The sequence below is a fragment of the Nerophis lumbriciformis genome, linkage group LG01 (genome assembly GCF_033978685.3).
Source record: "Nerophis lumbriciformis linkage group LG01, RoL_Nlum_v2.1, whole genome shotgun sequence".
NCBI lineage: Eukaryota > Metazoa > Chordata > Actinopteri > Syngnathiformes > Syngnathidae > Nerophis > Nerophis lumbriciformis.
The window spans coordinates 57,356,270-57,380,802 of record NC_084548.2 but is presented as its reverse complement, the minus strand read 5'-3'; the positions used below and the strand labels follow the sequence as shown (position 1 = coordinate 57,380,802).

Here is a 24,533-nt window from a genome sequence, read left to right as displayed (position 1 = left end):
CGCCTAGTCCTAACGTTTGATGATTTGGTGTGACTTACACAAGCTGCGATATCGTATCAGTCGCACACCAAATTGCAAAGACACCTAATGAACCAAAGAGGTTCATTAGGTCTTTTAAGAATTATGCGATTTTGTTATCCATATAGCCAGCCTGTGTGTTTATTTCTGTACCTGGCAGTTTCTCTGAGGAAGGCAACAGTTGTGGCCAAAACCGTCAGGTACGAAATAAACACAGGTCTGGCTATAAGAATAACAAAATTGCAAAGACACATTATTTCTTAGCCCAGGTAATGATACAACTCTGCTGCTTTGTGGGACTACATCAAACTGATCACCAAACCCATTCAAATGTACTACAATAACAACTGTTGTTTCATGATTAGATGCTGAGAATAATCTTGAGAGGATATACATCCCTATTCACGGCTGGCATACCCCTCTCTAGATGCAGCATTTGCCCCTAAAAATTAGTGAATACTTAAAAAAGGTGCGCACGCTGGCTGTTTACCTTGCAGTCACGCTCATTAGCTCCTTTTTCTTTTGTCGGTCTTATGGTATTGGAAAACAAAAGGTTTTACAAATTGATCTCGTGTGTTGCGAGGGTATTGGACATGTAGCAACCCCCCCTCTTCATTCGTCACTCCAAGCAGCATGTTTGTAAGTTTAAAAAAATAGACACTTACTTCATGTGTTGTCTTCAGTATAACACTTACATAAGACTTTTAAAGTCATTTTGATAGTAAGCTAATATAGACACTTTCATCATGTGTTGCCTTCATTGTAACACTTATATAAGGATTTTGTTGTTTTGCGGTTCTAGACAGAACTTTTCTTGTATTTTTGTTCTAATATGACTCTTTCAACATTTTGGGTTGCCGACCCCTGGGCTAATATATGGAAAAATGTTTTTGTCTTCGAAAATTTGGTAGGTGCGACTTACATATAGCTTTATAGTCCGAAAATACGGTATATTTACAGACAAACCTCTGTGTTTTTATTTGTAAGGAGTATCAATATTTCAGTCTTTTCTCATTACACTATGCCTTTTTCCTCTATTTGAATTTGTTTTTGTTTGTTCATTTAATTTCTCCAGTGTTCGATAAAAAAAGAGGTGCATTTCAGGCCACACGTTGCCTTCCTGCTGAAAGAAGTAAAGCAGTGGTGTTCAAAGTGTTGCCAAACGACAGAAGAGTGTCTCGAAGATGTGCTTTCTTAGGACTCATGGACGTGATAAAGGTTGGCTTGCGCACTTCCGGAGCTTTTATGTACGCTGTGGTAACGCACACTCTCTGACCTTGTGGTCGCGGATCAACACTCTCACATGCAATATTATTGTGATGATTGGATTAGCGCATAAATGCAAGACGCAAGATATGCCTCTCTTTCACTTTTAATATGTACCTCGACTTGCTCAATACAGCTACAAAGTGGATCATTTGTGCTACGTCTTATTCTCTGACGATGGTATATTGTGAAGCGGAGTTACGTCACAACTACCATTATTTATTTATGAGCAAGGGCTCATACACCAAGAATTGACGCGCCTCACCAAGAAAAATGTGCTGAATAGTATTTGATACTGAAAAAAGCAGCTATCAATGTGTTTTTTGCATATTGGTATCAATGTGTTGATACTTACCTAAGATATAAGTAGGGATGTATATCGTTAAGATTTTATCGGTACGATACCCTTATCGATATTCCTTATAGATACCAACATTAATCTGTGCTATATGTAATTTGTGGAAATTAAAATGTGAAAAATATGGCATTATATATCATATCAAATATATCATTTAAATCAATACAATTAATTAGAATGGTATGTGGGTGTGCATTTTGTAAAAATAGGAGTTGTTATTTGTGTTTATGTTGCACACAGACGGACCGATGTATGTGTGTTGCATTATATACATAAAAAGACTCGGTTGATAAAATGCGGTTGTGACTCGTCGTGAGTAAAGTGTGGTCACTTTAATCCGACAGAGTGTGCGTGACTTTAAGGAACTTCTGAGGAGGAAATATTGTTGTGTTACAAACTTTTGTGTGGTGTCATACATGACCCTAGATATAAGTGGGTCATGTGTGTTCATATTCAGCTAAATGCTGCAGGAATAATCCAAAACAATAGGGTTGCACAAAAAAAAAAATCGATGATAATTTTCAAAAATCCATTAAAAAAATATATAAATAAATAAAAAATTAAAAATAAATGTTTTCAATAAAAAAAAATTAAAAAAAAGAATCAATTTCTAAAAACACGTTTTTTAGGCAACCAGAATGAGATTTTCTAACCTAAAATAAGTTTCATTAAAATAAATACCACACTGCGAGAATCGGTATATATATAGAATGAATCGAGAATCGTGTTGAATGGAGAATCGACACCCCAGTAATTGGAATCGGATCAAATCGTTAGGTGCCCAAAATATTCACACCATTACAAAACAAAGTGTTCACTTGAAAATAAATGGATGACTCCAACACATCATGACAGGTTTACTGTGAGTCCCTGCCCGCGTGCTCGTGAGCCAGACTGGATATTTTTGTACATTTTCCGCACTACACAAGAATATGTAACACCACTGCAGCAGCTTCGGACACAACAAACGTGAGTGTACCTTCTGCTCGGTCTCCAGAAAGCGGGTCAGGTCCTCAGTGTCCAGGTGGTCCTTGTGGTTGCTGTATGTGAGCATGAGCAGGTACAGATCTCTGCGAGTGGACATCATCTTGTAGAAGGAGCAGAACTCTTCAAAGCCCAGCGTTCCTTGCTTGTCATCCGTGTCTGCTTCCTGCAGACACAGGAAGTCACAAAAGAGTCAACTTTGTACGCACGGTTCATGTTTGCTTTGCTTTTGTGTGTGTGTGCTGCACATTCTTACAAACTCCAAGCTAAAAAACAAGCTCAAATGAACTAACAATTAGGGATCGAAATACACATTTTTTCATAGAAACCGATGGTTGGTCGATCAGCTTATCCCTAATGACAATGGCTATGAAATGACATGAGATACGATGCAAAAATAGTGTTAAAAATAGTCTTGATATTGGATATTAGTCCAGTATCAGCAAAAGGAGCTAGCAGCTACACAACAGCTAAGCACACAATAGCACACAAGCTTAACAAACATAATAATAAATGAACATTTGTCAATGTAAACAAGTATCAAATAATTATAGTTGCATATTACTTACACATACAAAGTCTGCAAGGCAGCAGCGAATTAGAAAGTATCTAGTAACAAACGCGTTCGTAAATACTGGTGTCTTGTCATTCATCTTTCTGTTTACACAATAGAGTGAAAATTGGTATATTTCAGACATAGTTGTGTGGTAATCTGATTTGTTATTAACGATAAACATCGATTACAAAATAAATATACAAACACACATATATTCGTGTACATATATACAGTCGCGATCAAAAGTTTACATACACTTGTAAAGAACATAATGTCATGGCTGTCTTGAGTTTCCAATACTGTCTATAACTCTTATTTGTTTGTGATGGAGTGATTCTAGCACATACTTGTTGGTCACAAAAAACTTTCATGAAGTTTGGTTCTTTTATGAATTTATTATGAGTCTACTGAAAATGTGACCAAATCTGCTGGGTCAAAAGTATACATACAGCAATGTTAGTATTTGGTTACATGTCCCTTAGCAAGTTTCACTGCAATAAGACGCTTTTGGTAGCCATCCACAAGCTTCTGGTTGAATTTTTGACCACTCCTCTTGACAAAATTGGTGCAGTTCAGCTAAATTTGTTGGTTTTCTGACATGGACTTGTTTTAAATCATTGTCCACATGTTTGACGTGTGTTTGGGGTCATTGTCCTGTTGGAACACCGAACTGTGCCCAAGACCCAACCTCCGGGCTGATGATTTTAGGTTGTCCTGAAGAATTTGGAGGTAAACCTCCTTTTTCATTTCATATATATATATATATATATATATATATATATATATATATATATATATATATATATATATATATATATATATATATATATATATATATGTTTGTATTTTTTATAAAACATTTTTTTACAATTTTTGAAAATGCTGAATCAATTTAGAATTAGGATGAATAAGAATCATGACTCGGCTGTGCCCGTATATGGAGAATAAAGTTATAATGTTAAAAAAAAGTTAACAAACCAACAAGTATGGTTTCGGAAGTCAAGTCATTGGGCAAAATTTCATGACTATCTTAAATACATTTCAGGACCACCTTTTAGAAGAAATATTATGAGTGATACCACATCTTGCGTGGCTAGCAAGGTAGCGGAGGCACAGCTGGAGAACCAGGGCTCTGGACAGCAAACATCAATCCAACCTTACACTTTCCAATTAATTATGTATGAAGCGAGCACTTAACTTGTTAGTGTGCTCGCGCTCGGCGTTCTCGGTCAACAGCTAATATAGATTATTTCATTAGCAAGAATTGCTGCGGCTTCCACTCGCAACACAGCTTTTGCTCGGCGACATCCACCAGACTGCGATCAATCATCCAGCAAAGACTCTGTGAGGAAGTCGCGTGCTCCCGTTTAGAATACAGCAACACCTCAGGTCAAAGTCTTCGCCAACTTCTGTGAATCTCACCGACCAAAACCGCCAGAATGACGCCGTGTCTAAATAATGAATTCAACATGAAAGTTGCATTTGTCTGGCTGTAACAAAGTCCGGATGAAATCACCGTGGTCCCATTATTTCATGATTTATATGACGCTAGCTCTCTACAGTTTCCCACTGGGATATTTCTAAAGTGCCTGTCATCCCTTCCTTTTGACAAATGTTGCTAATTATTTAACCATGTTCCGTGTGAACATATTTCACTAGGACACATTCAATATAGCTTTTTTTTTTTTCCCCATTATCGCGAAATTAAAGTTGTTTCTAATTGCTGATTAGGGACTCAAAGATGCCTGTACGATGATTATTATAATCACGGTTCTGCGATTATCAACAACACTGCTCATAAATAAATGTATAAAGGCTACGCTCAAACAGCAGGGTAAGATGTCCAATTCTGATTTTTTTTTTGTCAAATCCGATCTTTTTATGTCGTGATTCACATTACAAAAAATGCGATATCTAATGTAAATGCAAACTGACCCACTTGCAGACATGACGTCACACGTGCTGCAGTGTAAACTGGCTCCAGTTTCATACTGCAAAATGTTGGCCGCTCGCCAAGATTTAACATTTTATTTCTAGAAACTTCCTGAGTTATAAGAGCTGTTTAGTTATTTTTAGTCACTGACTTTACACCGTAATCTTAATTTTAGCATCACAAATTATATTGTGTCTATTCCAGTTAAAAATGTTAAAAAAAACGCATTCAGGCTCTGCACCGAGGATGTCGTTGTTGCTTGTACAGCCCTTTGAGACTTTTGTGATTTAGGGCTATATAAATAAACATTGATTGTTTGATTGAAATAAGATATTTTGGTTTTCCCCACATAGAAAATCTTGTTTAAAGATTCTGAAACATCCCGAGGATGCTTAAATGAAGGATTGCAAATTGTTTACAAAATAAAATAAAATACTCTAAATTACGGACTATAAGCCGCTCCATTTTCCCAACGCTTTCAGCCTTGCTGCTTATAAAACGGTGCAGTCAGTTTATGGATTTTTCTTTGCTAACGGCCATAATTTTTTGTGTTCAATAGTTTTCCTAAAGCACACGCAGAAACACTAAAATGGTGTGTTATTGTGCTATGGCACTATCTTTTGGACCAAATCGCCCACTGCAGGTGTTTTAATGCCTCAAACCGGAAGTAAAACTGTTCACAGTGTTTCTGCTTGAAAGGATTCTTCATTCGTCACTCCGAGCAACGTTTGTAAAACAATTCTTTCTTAATAAACCGTCCCATGTGTGATGTCTGTAGGAGTGTTTTCATGCATATTTGTACGTGCTACCGTAATGTAATTAAGTTAGCGTCGTTAGCATTAGCTAATATGCAAACATATTATGAGTGTCTATGTTAGTACTATTAACTTACAATGCCTTTCTTTTTGTATCGTTTTAGTTTCCCAAATTCTTCAGTAAATTAACCAAAACGTCACCGTGTAGTTATTGAGTTTGTTAAGGTCAGGGGTCGGCAACCTTTACCACTCAAAGAGCCATTTTGACCCGTTTCACAAATTAAAGAAAACAATGGGAGCCACAAAACTCTTTTGAAATTTAAAATGAAATAACACTGCATACAAAGTTTTTTTTTGCTTTGTGCTATGTATAAACCAGGGGTCTCAGACACGCGGCATACTTGCCAACCCTCCCGATTTTTCCAGGAGACTCCCGAATTTCAGGGCAACTGTTTTCTGAAAGTCTGCTGATTTTCACCTAAATAACAACAATGTTGGGACTAACGCGTTACAAAGTAACGCCGATAGTAACGGTGTTACTATCGGCGGTAAATAGAAATCTAACGCGTCATTTTTTATATTCAGTAACTCAGTTACCGTTACTACATGATGCGTTACTACATAAAAAATAACGCAAAAATAACGCAGTATCGGCTAGAAACTGAGAAGATCTGAGTGTTTTATTGCAGCGCTGCGGAAGAGGCGACAAGGAAGAGGCATGCCGCTGTGTGTACGTGTGTGTGTGTGTGTGGGAGCGGGCATTTCTGTGTCTACGAACAAGACGTCATGGCGAACCCCGAAGCCGAGTTTCTTAAAATGGATATATTTTCAGTACGTTTCTTTTATCGACCACAAAGAAAAGAACATTTTAGTTGAATGTAAGTTGTGTCTTGGATCAAAGATCCTATTCTCGCAATTCAAATATGCTGAAACAGCTACAAAAACAACATGCTTCGACAAAGCTAGTAAAGAGACACACACTTCACCTCCACCTCCAACAGCGGCTGTATTTTAACGAGGCACTGCACACTGAAGGTACACACACTCTGTCAATTCTCTTATATACTCTTTCATTCTAGACTTCTAGAGTGTTTGATTATCACATCACTCTAAATGTTTAGACTATACAGTTCACAAACCGAAAGAGGGATACTGGTGGGCCAGGCTAATATTTCCTTTTCTCGAAACTAAGTGGGGAAATGTGTAGAGTGTTCTTGGCTTCAGACATGATTTTATTTCAGAATTCCTTGAGATAAAAAAAACGCCTGGTTAGGCTTTATGTATGTAGTGTGCCTTTCTTGGTTTACAGCTATGTTGTTATTATGCTGTTTGTTACTTATGTATGTTATGTTGCAGCTATTTAAAATAGTTTTGTCAATTTGTTCTGGTCTGAAACAAATTGGCCCTTTGAAACATATCTTTGTCTTTGTGTGTTGTATGTAGACCACATTGCTTAGCAGAGTTCAGTAATGCAAATGCATGTCAAGTTGATCAACAGATTGTATTATTCTCCAGTGCAATAACAGTACTGAAATGAAGGCTAAAAGGGCATTAAATGGGGCCTTAAAAAAAAAAAATATATATATATATAAGTAACTAAATAGTTACTTTTCACAGTAACACATTACTTTTTGGTTTAAGTAACTGAATTAGTAACTGAGTTACTTTTGAAATTAAAGTAACTAGTAACTGTAGCTAGTTACTGGTTTTCAGTAACTAACCCAACACTGAAAAACAATAACAAGGGCGTGCCGTGCTGGCGCTGCCTTTAGCGCCCTCTACAACCTGTACATACATCGTGCCAGCCCAGTTACATGTTATAAGAGGCTTCTGCAGACACACATGAGTGACTGCAAGGCATACTTGGTCAACAGTCATACAGGTCACACTGAGGGTGGCCGCATTAACAACTTTAACACTCTTATTAATATGCGACACACTGTTAACCCACACCAAACAAGAATGACAAACACATTTCGGGAGAACATCCGCACCGTAACACAATATAAACACAACAGAACAAATACCCAGAATCCCATGCATCCCTAACTCTTCCGGGCTACATTATACACCCCCGCTACCACCAAACCCCGGCCCCTCCGTGAGTTGGTTGAGATGGCCGGGGTTGGGGGGAACAGGGTTTGGTGGGAGCTGGGGTGTATAATGTCGCCCGGAAGAGTTAGGGATGCATGGGATTCTGGGTATTTGTTCTGTTGTGCTGATGTTCCCCCGAAATGTGTTTGTCATTCTTGTTTGGTGTGGGTTCACAGTGTGGCGCATATTAGTAAGAGTGTTAAAGTTGTTTATACAGCCACTCTCAGTGTGACCTGTATGGTTAATGGTAAATGGTAAATGGGTTGTACTTGTATAGCGCTTTTCTATCTTTCTAAGGAACTCAAAGCGCTTTGACACTATTTACACATTCACCCATTCACACACATACACATTCACACATTCACACACTGATGGCAGGAGCTGCCATGCAAGGCGCTAACCAGGCCCATCAGGAGCAAGGGTGAAGTGTCTTGCTCAAGGACACAACGAACGTGACTAGGATGGTAGAAGGTGGGGATTGAACCCGTAACCCTCAGATTGTTGACACGGCCACTCTCCCAACATTGCCACGCGTATGGCTGTTGACCAAGTATGCTTTGCAGTCACTTACTTAAGCAGAGGCAGCATACAACATGTGACTGGGCCGGCACCCAGATAGTATGGTGAAAAAGAGGACGCGACGACAGGTTGTAGTGGACGCTAATAAAGGCAGTGCCATCACGGCACACCCTCAATATTGATGTCCGGGTGAAAACCGGAGAATATTTGCCCTGGGAGATTTCCGGGAGAGGCACTGAAATCCGGGGAGGGTCGGCAAGTATGCAGCTGAGCTGCATCAGAGTGGTCAAAGAGCCGCATGCGGCTCCGGAGCCGCGGGTTGCCGACCCCAGGTTTAGGTGATTGGAGTGCTAGCTTCCGCAGCTAGTGGGTCTTTGACAATGACTTCGGTTTTGTTTGATCATCTGTTTTACTGCCCTGTTACAGTCACCGTTTAGAAACAATTAAGGTATGTAAATAAACATTTACAAAATATTTCAGTGTAAATAAGTAATTTCACAATGTGTATATATCTGCGGCTTATATACCAGCGCAGGAAAATACGGAAAATGTAACAAGAGTGTGTGCTTTTCTTTCGATAGCTGCAGAGTTGCCTTGTTTTGTTTGGCGTCTTGCTCAGGTGGGTGGGTGGGGAATTGTTGTTTTGATGTAGACTTAAGTGAGCGGATTTCCTCAGCAGTTATCTCCTTCAAAATGGGGAAAGGATCAAATCCACAGGTGCCTCACGGTAAATAGGTTAAGCCAAGAAACGAGCTGACAGATTGTCAACACACAAATCTTCATCAATAGGAACAGATTGGTCTCTTATGCGTTCCACCTTGCACTACACCAGAAACCGTCTGGATCACGACAGCACCATATGGGTGACCGTCATCAGGACACTGGACCTCTTCCAGTAAGCAGACCAGCTGCCAATGTTCTAATCCCTGAGATGAGAGGAGTAAATGACCTAGTCGTTCCTTTGTACTACTGCGGATGTTTGCCATCAATCAGAGTATCCGGGGTGCTGATTCACAAATACTGTCTGTAGACACTACTTAAGTCTCAAGTGGCGTGCTCAATCTACTCCCTGTTGTTTATGTCTCTGGCTGAAAAACTGCTGTGTCCATGTGCATCAGAACCTTATTTCCTGCCGTAACACCAACACGTTTTGGAGTTTGACCAACATCTTGGTACAAATACGCCTTAAAGCAGGGGTGTCCAGACTTTTTGACACTGAGGGCTGCACACTGAAAAATTACCCAAAAGTCATTGAAGTGTAAAAAGTTTAATTTTTTTGAAAATAATATTTTGGTAACACTTTAGTATGGGGAACATATTCACTATTAATTAGTAGATTACTGTACAAATAAATATATTGCACTTTTGCATATGCATCCACGTTTATGGATGTATGTTATATTGTCTTTATAGTCCAGCGAGTTAATCCGTTTTTGGGGGGAATTGAGGGAATTACTATGATGTGTTCAAGAGTTTTATGGCCTGAGGGAAGAAGCTGTTACAGAACCTGGAGGTTTGCTACGGAGGCTGCGGAATCTCTTTCTAGAGTCCAGCAGTGAAAACAGTTCTTGGTGGGGGTGGGGTCTCTACAGATTTACTTGTATGGATTCTTCCTTCATCACTCCAAGCAACGTTTGTAAGATTTACAATATAACTAAAACAATTCATACTTACTAAACCCTCCCATGTGTGATGTCTGTAGGAATGTTTTCATGCATATTTGTACATGCTATTGTCGTGTAATGATGCTAGCGTCGCAAGCATTAGCTAATATGCTAACAAGTTTACGAGTGTCTGTGTCAGTATTATTAACTTACAACAGCATTCTTTTTGTATTGTTTCAGTTTCGTAAATTCACTAAAATGTCACCATGGAGTTATTGAGTCTGTTTAGCTGATTGCAGAGCTAGCTTGCGCAGCTAGTGAGTCCATGACTATGACTCCTGTTTTGTTTGATCAGCCGTTTTACTGCTGTGTTACAGACACTGTTTGGAAACAATTCAGGTATGTAAATAAATTGTTATGATCCGCTGCCCGGATCATATTTTCTGTTTACGTTTTCAAGATACTTGTGTTTTTGGTTAGTTTTGGACTCCTTGAGTACCTGTTTTGTACACCTGAGTTTGTTGCCATGGCTGCTTATTATTTTCACCTGCCGCGTTTGTTCCCGACACGCACCTGTTTGTCATCACTGACATTATTATTTAAGCCTGTCCTCCCTGTCATTCGTTCTTGCTTCGTAGTTTGTTTTCATGCAACAGTTGACGACTTTTGTTCTGGCTCTGTACCTGTTAGCTTCCACGCTAAACTCCTTTTTTACCTTCTAGCTCCCATGCTAGCTCTTTTAGTTTTTGCCTTATGTGCTATGAGCACCCTTTTCTTTGTTCCAGTATAATTTATTCCGGTAGATAAATCATTTATTTTACCTTCACGCTGTGTCCGAAGTCCGTTGCATCCTGGGAGAACGAAACCCCGCATCACCATGCGCCCCGGTCGTCACAGTACGAAGCAAGCAAAAAGTTATTTCGCGACGGGCTTGACGGAGGTAGAAGAAGGTGACTTTGGCCACCTCCGCCAAAGTCACGCCCAGCACCTGCTCCAAGGCTGGTTCTCGCACCAGCACCGAATCCAAGTCTGGTTTCCACACCAGCACCGACTCCAAGTCTGGTTTCCGCACCAGCACCTGTTTCCACGGCAACGACAACGACAGTCCGGACGCCTGCCACTCTGACGCCACCATCAACCCTGGTGGTCCTGCAAACACCATCCTCTCCACCTCCTGCTCCATCGCTGCAATGCACACGAGACCCCAGCAGTGACCGACCAAGTTAAAAAGGGCATTGCACCAACAGGCCAAACAACTTGGACAACAGGAGGAACAGTTTGGCGTTCTTGGGGCTTGCGTCAACGCCATGGCGGAACGCCAAGACGCCCGCCTTGACGCTTTGGAGAGACAGCTGGGAAGTATTCTCACCGCGCTGCAGGTGATGATTTCCCCTACGGCCAACCCAGCAGCCCAGCTGAGACATCCACCACTCACAGATACTCCGTTGCCTGCTCCGCCTCTGGCTCCGCCCACGCCGACAGACGAGCCGCTTGCTCCGCCTCTGGCTCCGCCCACGCCGACAGACGAGCCGCCTGCTCCGCCTCTGGCTCCGCCCACGCCGACAGACGAGCCGCCTGCTCCGCCTCTGGCTCCGCCCACGCCGACAGAGACGACGCCTTCTGTTTCCACGGCGACGACGCCTTCTGTTTCCACGGCGACGATGCCTTCTGTTTCCACGGCGACGCCTTCTGTTTCCACGGCGACGACGCTCCCTGTTTCCACGGCGACGACGCTTCCTGCTTCCACGGCGACGACGACGCTTCCTGCTTCCACGGCGACGACGCTTCCTGCTTCCACGGCGACGACGACGCTTCCTATTTCCACGGCGACGACGCTTCCTGTTTCCACGGCGATGACGACGCTTCCTGTTTCCACGGCGACGACGACGCTTCCTCCTGTTTCCACGGCGACGACGACGCTTCCTCCTGTTTCCACGGCGACGACGACGCTTCCTCCTGTTTCCACGGCGACGACGACGCTTCCTCCTGCTTCCACGGTGACGTCTGCTCTCTCCTCGTCGTCTCAGCGACCTCGGGTGGTCTGGCGGCGCAAGCGGCGCTCTCGGAGGTTAGAGTATGGACGCCAGTGGCGCAAACAGCGGCGACACCCGAGACGTAGTCGCAGAACTCTCCGGCTGCTGAACTTCTGGCGCCACTCACGCCCACCTTCTTGGCAGCCACAAATGTGGCCTTTCCGTGGTCGCCCGCCTTGCCTCCGGCAGCGGCGTTCCATTCGCCGCCGCCACCTGACTCGTCCCCGGTGGATTCGGGGACATGTGACCTGGCGACCCTGCGCCAAATCCTCCCTCCACCCTCCCTTGACTCTTGAACTTTGTTATAGTTGGGGGGGTTTTAGTTTTTCTAGGGGACATCTGGAATCTGTCCCTTAAGGGGGGGGTACTGTTATGATCCGCTGCCCGGATCATATTTTCTGTTTATGTTTTCAAGATACTTGTGTTTTTGGTTAGTTTTGGACTCCTTGAGTACCTGTTTTGTACACCTGAGTTTGTTGCCATAGCTGCTTATTATTTTCACCTGCCGCGTTTGTTCCCGACACGCACCTGTTTGTCATCACTGACATTATTATTTAAGCCTGTCCTCCCTGTCATTCGTTCTTGCTTCGTAGTTTGTTTTCATGCAACAGTTGACGACTTTTGTTCTGGCTCTGTACCTGTTAGCTTCCACGCTAAACTCCTTTTTTACCTTCTAGCTCCCATGCTAGCTCTTTTAGTTTTTGCCTTATGTGCTATGAGCACCCTTTTCTTTGTTCCAGTATAATTTATTCCGGTAAATAAATCATTTCTTTTACCTTCACGCTGTGTCCGAAGTCCGTTGCATCCTGGGAGAACGAAACCCCGCATCATCATGCGCCCCGGTCGTCACATAAATATTTACAGAATCTGTCTCTGTAAATAACTCATTACCCAACGTATATATCTGCGGCTTTATTTTTTATGTTGGTCATTACAGTGGTACTCGGAGAGCCAAGTTTTTTTCTGACTTGGTGACAAAAGTTTGAGAACCACATCAGCTCTGTCGATTACAAGTTTTTTAGAATATTTTCTTCAGCAATGACAGTTTTAACGAAAGAAAAAAACAGCCTGCACAGCAGCTTTGTGTTATTAGTCATATTGCAGCATGCTTTTTTTTTTTCTTTGTAAAAGTATTTTTAAAATGGGCTATTAAAAACATTTGACTTGGGCCACATTTTGGACACCTGGGGTCCCCTCCAATAAAAGAAAATACGAATGCTCGTCCAGGCATATTACAATTAAAGTTAAAGTACCAATGATTGTCACACACACTACGTGTGGTGAAATGTGCCCTCTGCATTTGACCCGTCCCCTTGTTCACCCCCTGAGAGGTGAGGGGAGCAGTGGGCAGCAGCGGTGGCTGCGCCCGGGAAACATTTTTGGTGTTTCAACCCCCAATTCCAATCCTTAATGCTGAGTGCCAAGCAGGGAGGTAATGGGTCCCATTTTTATAGTCTTTGTTATGACTCGGCCGGGATTTGAACTCACAGCCTACCAATCTCAGGGCGGACACTCTAGCCACAAGGCCACTAAGTAGGTTACAAGGGGAGGTCGCTGACATTTTGCATGCCTTACTTTAGACTAGATACAAAGGATGGAAAAGATAATGCACATGAGGGCACAAAAAGAGGGCAAAAAGAAAGGTAAAAAGTAGACCAAAAATGTACCATAATATATAAAAATATACAATATAACCCAGGGTTTTCCGCAGCGTTTTGTTGTTAAGGCGGCCGCCTTAACAACAAAGAGCCACCGCCTAAACTAACGTCTTAACAAGATCTCCAGCCACACGTGCGCGTTTAAAAAACTTTCTCTGTCCCCAAGCAAATGCATACACTGAGTGTCATACGCATGCCAAAATACTGGGGGCGCTGTAGCCTAGGACTTAAGACAACTTTAGCTAATCAGAAACATCCAAAACGTCATTTCCGGAAGCGGCATATAGCGAAAATGGCGGATTACGGCAAGAAATAATTATATATGTGGACTGAGAAGTAGAGCTACTTTTAAGCATCGTTTTGGAGTCAACAAAGTGTTGACTGGGAAACTTGCCAGTACAAGTATGGTGACAGTCTTACCCTATTTTGGAGGGACATCTGAGGAATTTCCTCATCGAAAAGAAGACATCACAAAACCAACTATCTGCTCTAAACTGAAAGCGATTCGTGGAAAGTACAGATAATCAGTCGACGCAGGTGGAAGTGGTTACGGTAGAGTTGTTTTGTTGTACTTGGAACTATGCGAGCAGATCTGGGGTGGTTCTCCATCAACTGCATCCATTCAATTTGGAATAGAAACTTCAAATATTGACACAAGCTCTCACAGGAGTTCGGATTCTACATTCACCCTTGACAGCCTGGTCACAGACAAAGATATGCCAAATGATGTACAAGAGCAACACGATTCCAATAGGAACAATCCACAATCTTCAGTGGCGAAAGAGAGAACAGCTCTACTTCAGGTATGTGGGCACTATCTTCATTGCTAGGAAGTAATATTGTTAAAAGACAGACAGATGTTGTATATCTGGGGCATCAAAACATTTTTATATGAACTGCACTGCAATTACAAATGCTCTCAGATGACCACTTTCAACAATTTTCAATAAACAATGTGTTCAATGTAATCAGAGTATGTAGTCTATTGCCCCCCCCCACCGGGTTGTGGTGGCAACGATGAGGTGGAGACGTGATGGCGAAAGGCCGATTTACACTGTTCCTTACACCCACCCACCCCTCTCCCCGTCCTGCCGCCTATCCCATGCGACGCCCTCTCCCACCACTTTAACTAACATATTTTCTGGGGGAAACACTGATAAAGTAAATATACAATATGTAACAAACACAATTACAGTTTAAAGTATACAGTATATACAACAGCTGCAGCAAAAAAAAGAGCAGCATGAAAATATAAGAATATATCAAATAAAGGTTAATACAACAGAAAATATACGTACCTTGAACATCTGTTTGACCTTCTGCCGAGGTAGGTTGACGTTGAGTTTATGTAGGAGCTGCAGGACCTCACTGATGCTCAAGCTTCCATCTCCATTCTTATCTGCCTCTGTGAAAGTCTGTTTTAGCCATGTGAGATCCAAAGGAGTTAAGGAAAGTTGGCATAATCGTAAACGTGCTTAGATGTTCATGTGACAGAGGAGTAATTTTTGTCTACGACTATTGCTGTTTTGAGCTGCGTGCCCCAAAGGATATTGGTCCCGGGTACGCTGCCTCTTCGCCAGGCTGTCCTCGTCACTGATGCCCGCCATCAGATATCTGAGGCCTGTAATCCAGGTCCGGGCTTCTTCCCCGGTCCCAGACACAAGGTCCAGGGACTCCATGTGCTCCCCGTAGTACAAACTGAAGCAACAGTTGGGGTCAAAGCTGCCCTCGGCGTAACGCTGGAAGATCTCAGACTGCTTACCCTCCGACACTTCTCGGATGGAATCTATAGAGACTGTGTTGAGAAAACAGAGAGCGTCAATGGAACTTCGCTAAGTGGCCTAGTGGTTAGAGTGTCCGCCCTGAGATCGGTAGGTTGTGAGTTCAAACAACGGCCGAGTCATACCAAAGACTATAAAAATGGGACCCATTACCTCCCTGCTTGGCACTAAGCATCAAGGGTTGGAATTGGGGGTTAAATCACCAAAAATGATTCCCGGGAGCGGCCACCGCTGCTGCCCACTGCTCCCCACTGCTCCCCTCACCTCCCAGAGGGTGATCAAGGGTGATGGGTCAAATGCAGGGAATAATTTCGCCACACCTAGTGTGTGTGTGACAATCATTGGTACTTTAACTTTAATAAACCAAATCAATAATAACTCAACAATAAAATAAAGGCATATCATTTGTTGCATTATTGGCCAATGAAACAGAATTCGCTGATAAACGCAGAAAATATCCGAGAAATTGACATAAATGTAAATGAAATGTTGTCACTGTAAGACGGAAAATTTTCTGGGGGAAAATAATGTCGATAGGAAACTAGGAAGCTAAAGCCAGCAAGAACAATCCATACACCCGCAACACATCTTATCTGATTGTGTTGTTGTGAACAACATCATGGATGTAACATTCATGTACAAACTATGAGGGGCCGTTAGGGACATTATTCTCACATAAACAACTGAAATCTTTTTCTCACACACACACTACTGAAACACTCTTATACACACTACTGAAACACTCTTCACACTACTGAAATGCTCTCACATAAACAACTGAAATCTTTTTCTCACACAAACACTACTGAGGCACTCTTATACACACTACTGAAACACTCTTATACACACTACTGAAACACTCTTATACACACTACTGAAACGCTCTTGCATACACGACTGAAATGCTCTCACATAAACAGACAATGCCAGTGTCAATTGTGGCAAACACAACAGTGTGTATCAGAAGTTGAAACTGAGCCAAAAAGATGTGCTCCCTGCAAACTGTTTGGCCCATATTCTGCATAACGCAACCAGATATGCAGCAAGCAGCCTTGATGTTGATGTGGAAAATTTTTTGTGGCATTTTTTTTAAATTATATATGTTAACTACATTTAAGTCCACACATGTTATGCTTTGTGGTACTCTGCACTTGAAAGGATTCATCTCAGTGGTCTCTTTTTGAACACCACAATGTATTGAATAAATACAAATACTGTTAACAAACACTTGACTTTAATATTTTTTCCTATTCAGCCACACAAACATCATCTTTAAACCACTCAAAATTGTACTATAAATAAGAGTATACCAGAGTCCTATGTACACCATAGTAATTTATTGATATGGCGCATAATGTCCTCCTTTTTGGTGTCATGGAAATGGTCACCCTACGCCTCGGTTAAGCTACATGTCGGCAGTCAGGCAGACATTTTGTTCACAAACAACTTGGCTTTAAAAAAAAAAAAACTTGTCTGAAAAGGGGCGGGGATTATTGGTGACCGGAACCGGAATGCAATGTCTCTCATACACACTGGTAAGATGCTCTTATACACACTGGTAAGATGCGCTCATGCACATAACTGAAATCCTTGCACATATACTACTGAAATTGTTGTCTCTCACACGCACGTGTAAAAAGCTCACACACAGGTGGAATCCGTTTGTACATACTAGTGAAAAATAATTCCAAGTGTGTGTGTGTCCATGAGAGAAAAACATTTCAGTAGTGTTTATGAGAGTGTTTCAGTAGTGTATGTAAGAGTGTTTTAGTAGTGTGTATAAGAGTGTTTCAGTAGGGTGTGTGAGAGAAAAACATTTTAGTTGTTTATGTAAGAGCATTTCAGTAGTGTATGTATCTCAAGATGGCGGCGCCCTGCACGGCTGCGGCTTTAGAGGCTTATGGTAGAAAAAGAACATTTTGGCAAATATTCCGGTAAATTATGTGAATTTCATGGCTGGCTTCCAGCGTGGACACTCCGTGGTAACATACGACGCCAGACAATTTTGGATGTGGAGAGATCGGGCCATTTTGGACCAAAAAAAGGCGTATACGTTGGACCTCATTGCTAGCATCGGAATTTTACGCCGGCTACATCCAGCGGCCTGTGAAACAGCAGAGCCTAGTACCAGCGGGGACCGTCGACGGAGGAGACGAGACGTAAGCGGTGTGATCGAAAGCAGAAGCGGGGATGCCGAGTGGGGCTAACATTAAAGCTAAAGGCTAATCCTCACAGAACACCGCTTCCTTCCATCCTGCTTTCAAATGTCCGCTCCCTGGAGAACAAACTGGACTACCTTAAACTGGATTTATATGCAAGACGCGAGATGAAAGACTGCGGCGCCATAATTCTCACAGAAATGTGGCTGAAACCATCCGTTCCGGACAAGGCAGTTAGCATCGCGGGGCTAACTATGTTTCGGTCGAACAGGAGCAGAACTCTCACTGGTAAATCCCGAGGCGGTGGTGTTTGTATATATATCAACAACGACTGGTGCAATAATGGGAAGATAGTCTCATGTCACTGCTCTCCCGATGTAGAACTATTAACTATAAAATGCAGGCCATTTTATTTACCCCGGGAATTCAGTGCTATGATCTTCACAGCCTCCTCTCTGAGCTGCCACCTTAACGTGGTAGAGGAGTTTGCGTGTCCCAATGATCCTAGGAGCTATGTTGTCCGGGGGCTTCTATGCCCCCTGGTAGGGTCTCCCAAGGCAAACTGGTCCTAGGTGAGGGATCAGACAAAGAGCAGCTCGAAGACCTCTATGAAGAACACGAACAAGGAACCCAGATTTCCCTCGCCCGGACGCGGGTCACCGGGGCCCTCCTCTGGAGCCAGGCCCGGAGGTGTGGCACGATGGCGAGCGCCTGGTGGCCGGGCCTGTCCCCATGGGGCCCGGCCGGGCACAGCCCGAAGAGGCAACGTGGGTCCCCCCTCCAATGGGCTCACCACCCATAGCAGGGGCCATAGAGGTCGGGTGCAATGTGAGCTGGGCGGCAGCCGAGGGCAGGGCACTTGGCGGTCCGATCCTCGGCTACATAAGCTAGCTCTTGGGACGTGGAACGTCACCTCGCTGGGGGGGAAGGAGCCTGAGCTAGTGCGTGAGGTGGAGAAGTTCCGGCTAGATATAGTCGGACTCACTTCGACGCACAGCAAGGGCTCTGGAACCAGTTCTCTTGACAGGGGCTGGACTCTCTTCCACTCTGGCGTTGCCGGCAATGAGAGGCGACGGGCTGGGGTGGCAATTCTTGTTTCCCCTCGGCTCAAAGCCTGCACGTTGGAGTTCAACCCGGTGGACGAGAGGGTAGCCTCCCTCCGCCTTCGGGTGGGGGGACGGGTCCTGACTGTTGTTTGTGCTTACGCGCCCAACGGCAGTTCAGATTACCCACCCTTTTTGGATTCACTCGAGGGAGTACTGGAGAGTGCTCCCCCGGGTGATTCCCTCGTTCTACTGGGGGACTTCAACGCTCATGTTGGCAACGACAGTGAAACCTGGAGAGGCGTGATTGGGAAGAATGGCCGAGTGGTGTTTTGTTATTGGACTTTTGTGCTCGTCACTGATTGTCAATAACAAACACCATGTTCAAACATAAGGGTGTCCATATGTGCACTTGGCACCAGGACACCCTAGGCCGCAGTTCCATGATCGACTTTGTAGTTGTGTCATCGGATTTGCGGTCTCATGTTTTGGACACCCGGGTGAAGAGAGGGGCGGAGCTTTCTACCGATCACCACCTGGTGGTGAGTTGGCTGCGATGGTGGGGGAGGATGCCGGACAGACCTGGCAGGCCCAAACGCATTGTGAGGGTTTGCTGGGAACGCCTGGCAGAGTCTCCTGTCAGAGAGAGTTTCAATTCCCACCTCCGGAAGAACTTTGAACATGTCCCGAGGGAGGCGCTGGACATTGAGTCCGAGTGGATGATGTTCCGTACCTCTGTTGTCAAGGCGGCCGATTGGAGCTGTGGCCGCAAGGTAGTTGGTGCCTGTCGTGGCGGTAATCCTAGAACCCGTTGGTGGACACCGGCGGTGAGGGATGGCGTCAAGCTGAAGAAGGAGTCCTATCGGGTTCTTTTGGCTCATGGGACTCCTGACGCAGCAGACAGGTACCGACAGGCCAAGCGGTGTGCGGCTTCAGCGGTCGCGGAGGCAAAAACTCGGACATGGGAGGAGTTCAGTGAGGCCATGGAAAAAGACTTCCGGACGGCTTCGAAGCAATTCTGGACCTCAGGAAGGGGAAGCAGTGCAGTGTCAACACCGTGTATGGTGGGGATGGTGCTCTGTTGACCTCGACTGCGGATGTTGTGGATCGGTGGAGAGAATACTTCGAAGACCTCCTCAATCCTACCAGCACGTCTTCCTATGAGGAAGCAGGGCCTGGGGAATCTGTGGTTGGCTCTCCTATTTCTGGGGCTGAGGTTGCCGAGGTAGTTAAAAAGCTCCTCGGTGGCAAGGCCCCGGGGGTGGATGAGATCCGCCCGGAGTTCCTTAAGGCTCTGGATGTTGTGGGGCTGTCTTGGTTGACAAGACTCTGCAACATCGCGTGGACATCGGGGGCGGTACCTCTGGATTGGCAGACCGGGGTGGTGGTTCCTCTCTTTAAGAAGGGGAACCAGAGGGTGTGTTCCAACTATCGTGGGATCACACTCCTCAGCCTTCCCGGTAAGGTCTATTCAGGTGTACTGGAGAGGAGGCTACGCCGGATAGTCGAACCTCGGATTCAGGAGGAACAGTGTGGTTTTCGTCCTGGTCGTGGAACTGTGGACCAGCTCTATACTCTCGGCAGGGTCCTTGAGGGTGCATGGGAGTTTGCCCAACCAGTCTACATGTGCTTTGTGGACTTGGAGAAGGCATTCGACCGTGTACCCCGGGAAGTCCTGTGGGGAGTGCTCAGAGAGTATGGGGTAACGGACTGTCTTATTGTGGCGGTTCGCTCCCTGTATAATCGGTGTCAGAGCTTGGTCCGCATTGCCGGCAGTAAGTCGGACACGTTTCCAGTGAGGGTTGGACTCCGCCAGGGCTGCCCTTTGTCACCGATTCTGTTCATAACCTTTATGGACAGAATTTCTAGGCGCAGTCAGGGCGTTGAGGGTATCTGGTTTGGTGGCTGCAGGATTAGGTCTCTGCTTTTTGCAGATGATGTGTTCCTGATGGCTTCATCTGGCCAAGATCTTCAGCTCTCACTGGATCGGTTCGCAGCCGAGTGTGAAGCGACTGGGATGGGAATCAGCACCTCCAAATCCGAGTCCATGGTTCTCGCCCCAAAAAGGGTGGAGTGCCATCTCCGGGTTGGGGAGGAGATCTTGCCCCAAGTGGAGGAGTTCAAGTACCTCGGAGTCTTGTTCACGAGTGAGGGAAGAGTGGATCGTGAGATCGACAGGCGGATCGGTGCGGCATCTTCAGTAATGCGGACGCTGTATCGATCCGTTGTGGTGAAGAAGGAGCTGAGCCAGAAGGCAAAGCTCTCGATTTACCGGTCGATCTACGTTCCCATCCTCACCTATGGTCATGAGCTTTGGGTCATGACCGAAAGGACAAGATCACGAGTACAAGCGGCCGAAATGAGTTTCCTCCGCCGGGTGGTGGGGCTCTCCCTTAGAGATAGGGTGAGAAGCTCTGTCATCCGGGGGGAGCTCAAAGTAAAGCCGCTGCTCCTCCATATCGAGAGGAGCCAGATGAGGTGGTTCGGGCATCTGGTCAGGATGCCACCCGAACGCCTCCCTCGGGAGGTGTTTCGGGCACGTCCGACCGGTAGGAGGCCACGGGGAAGACCCAGGACACGTTGGGAAGACTATGTCTCCCGGCTGGCCTGGGAACGCCTCGGATCCCCCGGGAGGAGCTGGACGAAGTGGCTGGGGAGAGGAAAGTCTGGGCTTCCCTGCTTAGGCTGCTGCCCCCGCGACCCGACCTCGGATAAGCGGAAGAAGATGGATGGATGGATGGATGGATGGATGGATGGATGGATCTTCACAGCAGTGTACATTCCCCCCAGTGCTAACACCAAAGAAGCTTTGAAAGCTTTGTACTGCTCCATCAATGAACTACAATCTACACATACAGAGGGAGTTTTCATCGTGGCAGGGGATTTTAATCAAGCTAATGTGAAAACTGTGTTCCCTCATTTCCATTAATATGTGAATTTTGCAACCAGGGGTGGAAGCAAGCTGGACTTGGTGTTCAGCAATATTAAACATGCGTATAAAGCTGCACCACGCCCCCACCTCGGCTCCTCAGACCGTCTATCTGTGATGCTAATTCCTGCATACAAGCCCCTGCTGATCAGGAAGCAAGCTACAGTGAAGCAGGTGAGGACCTGGCCAGAGGGAGCAATGTAAGCATTACAAGACTGCTTCGAAACCACAGACAGGGACATGTTCAAGACAGCCGCCACCGAAAATCATCACACATGTGTGGAGGAGTATGCAAAGTCTGTGTCTGCATACATTCAGAAGTGCATGGAGGATGTCAGTGTGATCAAGAACATCCCCACACGGGCCAACGAGAAACCCTGGATGAACAGTGAGGTAGGTTCAATGCTGAAGACTCGGAACAAGGCTTTTAAGTCTGGCGACATGGTAGCATTAAAAACAGCCAGAGCTAACCTGAACCGTGCCATTAAGGTTGCAAAGCGGGCTCAAAGTCAGAAAGTGCAGGACTTCTTCGAGAACCCCACAAACACTAGACGGATGTGGCAGGGCATACAGGTCATCATGGACTATAAAGCTGCCCCCCGTCTCTGTGACAACATTATCAGCTTCCTAAATGACCTTAACAACTACTTTGCAAGGTTTGAGGCACTTAACACCACTCCGGCGAGAAAATCCATCCCTCGCCCTGATGAGCAGCCGCTCAACCTGGACATAGCGGATGTAAGGAAAACCCTGAGGAGAGTGAACCCCCGAAAATCACTGGGACCTGATGACATTCCGGGCAAGGTGCTTAAGAGATGTGCAGACCAGCTGGCTGGGGTTCTCGCAGACATCTTCAACATCTCGCTGACCCAGGCTGTGGTACCAGCATGTTTTAAGACGGCCACAATCAATCCAGTGCCTAAAAAACCCACAATCTCCTCCCTCAATGATTACCGCTCCGTTGCACTCACCCCCATCATAATGAAGTGCTTCGAGAGGCTGGTAAAGGAGTATATTGTCTCCAGACTTCCCCCCCACATTCGACCCATACCAGTTTGCTTATCGTCCTAACCGCTCCACAGAGGACGCCATCTCCTCTGCACTCCACCTGAGCTTAGAACATCTGGAAGGAAAGAACACACACGTGCGGATGTTGTTTCTGGATTTCAGCTCAGCATTCAACACCATCATCCCGCAGCACTTGGTGAGCAAACTGGCCCCCCTTGGATCCAGTACCCCCCTATGCAACTGGCTGCTTGACTTCCTCACAAACAGCCCCCAGTCTGTGAGAGTGGGCAACAACACCTCCAGTGCCATCTCCCTGAGCACCAGCTCCCCCCAGGGCTGCGTCCTGAGTCCGCTGCTGTTCACGTTGATGACCCATGACTGCTGCACCAGGTCCACTACTAACCACATTGTGAAGTATGCGGACGATACGACAGTAGTGGGCCTCATCCGTGACAACAACAACATGGACTACAGGGAAGAGGTGAAACATTTGGTTGACTGGTGCAGAACCAACAACCTGGTCCTGAATGTCGACAAGACCAAGGAGATCATTGTTGACTTCAGGAAGCACCAGTCCAGCCACACTCCACTCTTCATCAACGGCACAGTGGTGGAGATGGTAAGCAGCACCAAGTTCATGGGGGTGCAGATAACTGACAATATGATCTGGTCCCTACACACCGGAGCTCTTGTAAAAAGAGCTCAGCAGCGCATGCACTTTTTGCGTCGGATGAAAGGAGCACAGCTCCCTTCCCCCCATTCTCACCACATTCTACAGAGGCACTATAGAGAGCCTGCTGACCAACAGCATCTCTGTCTGGACTGGAGCGTGCAATGCCTCAGACTGAAAGTCTCTCCAGAGAGTGGTGAGGACGGCGGAAAGGATCATCAGGACTCCTCTTCCTCCGATCCAGGAGATCGCAAAAATTCGCTGCCTGACCAGGGCTCAGAAAATCTGCAAAGACTCCTCCCACCCCAACCAAGGACTGTTTTCATTGCTGGACACTAGAAAGAGGTTCCGCAGCCTCCAAAGCAGAACCTCCAGGTTCTGTAACAGCTTCTTCCCTCAGGCCGTAAGACTCTTGAACACATCATAATTATCCCCTCAACTCCCCCCAAAAGGGATTAACTCACTGGAATAAAAAAGACAATATAACATACATCCATAAACATGGATGCATATGAAAAAGTGCAATATATTTATCTGTACAGTAACCTATTTATTTAGTTATATATACACCGTATTGCTTTTTTTATCCTGCACTACCATGAGCTAATGTCGTTCTTATCTGTACTGTAAAGTTCAAATTTGAATGACAATATAAAGGAAGTCTAAGTCTAAGTTATTCTTATTTTAATTTTTTTACTTGTTTGCTACTAATTTATATTCGTTATTTAAACTATATTTCAAGTTTAGTTTTTGTGGAACAATAAATACTCATGCTTTCAAATGAATGAATAATTAATCGTGATTAAAATATCAATAAAAAATAATCGTGATTATTATTCTTGGCGTAATCATCCAGCCCAACTTCCATTTAGTGCTTTCAACCGGAAGTAAAAGTGCCGTTTCAATCACAAATTTAGCAACGTATATATCTGCGGCTTATAGTTCAGTGCGGCTAGCGTATAGAAAAATATATTTTTCTTTAAAATTTAGTGAGCGCGGCTTATATAACGGTGCACTCTAGAGTCCGGAAAATACATTACAGTATATTACATTCAGTCGTCAGGCCAGCTAGCAGTAGATATGAATTTTAAATTCTGCATGTCCAAAGGTCCAAATAGGAATGGCGGGACGGCCATTCATACAACATAGACGGTATGAAGCATTA

At 44.7% G+C, this 24,533-nt stretch overlaps 1 protein-coding gene across 6 annotated transcripts in view; it reads right to left on the bottom strand.

Annotated features, from left to right (window-relative positions):
- The window catches only part of plch2a (phospholipase C, eta 2a), a 147,167-nt gene that overhangs the window by 83,991 nt on the left and 38,643 nt on the right, over positions 1-24,533 (bottom strand). For 4 of the 6 annotated variants that reach the window (XM_072914091.1, XM_072914094.1, XM_072914093.1 and 1 more), the window contains exons 1-2: positions 15,077-15,200; positions 2,622-2,792 (exon numbers count right to left, since the gene is read on the bottom strand). In XM_072914091.1, coding sequence (XP_072770192.1) covers positions 2,622-2,792; positions 15,077-15,085 — 180 coding nt within the window. In that variant the 5' untranslated portion in view covers positions 15,086-15,200. Of the gene's footprint in view, positions 1-2,621; positions 2,793-10,908; positions 11,001-15,076; positions 15,207-15,329; positions 15,574-24,533 lie in introns of those variants that run through there. The other 2 variants (XM_061987951.1, XM_061987943.2) reach the window with 2 other exon arrangements.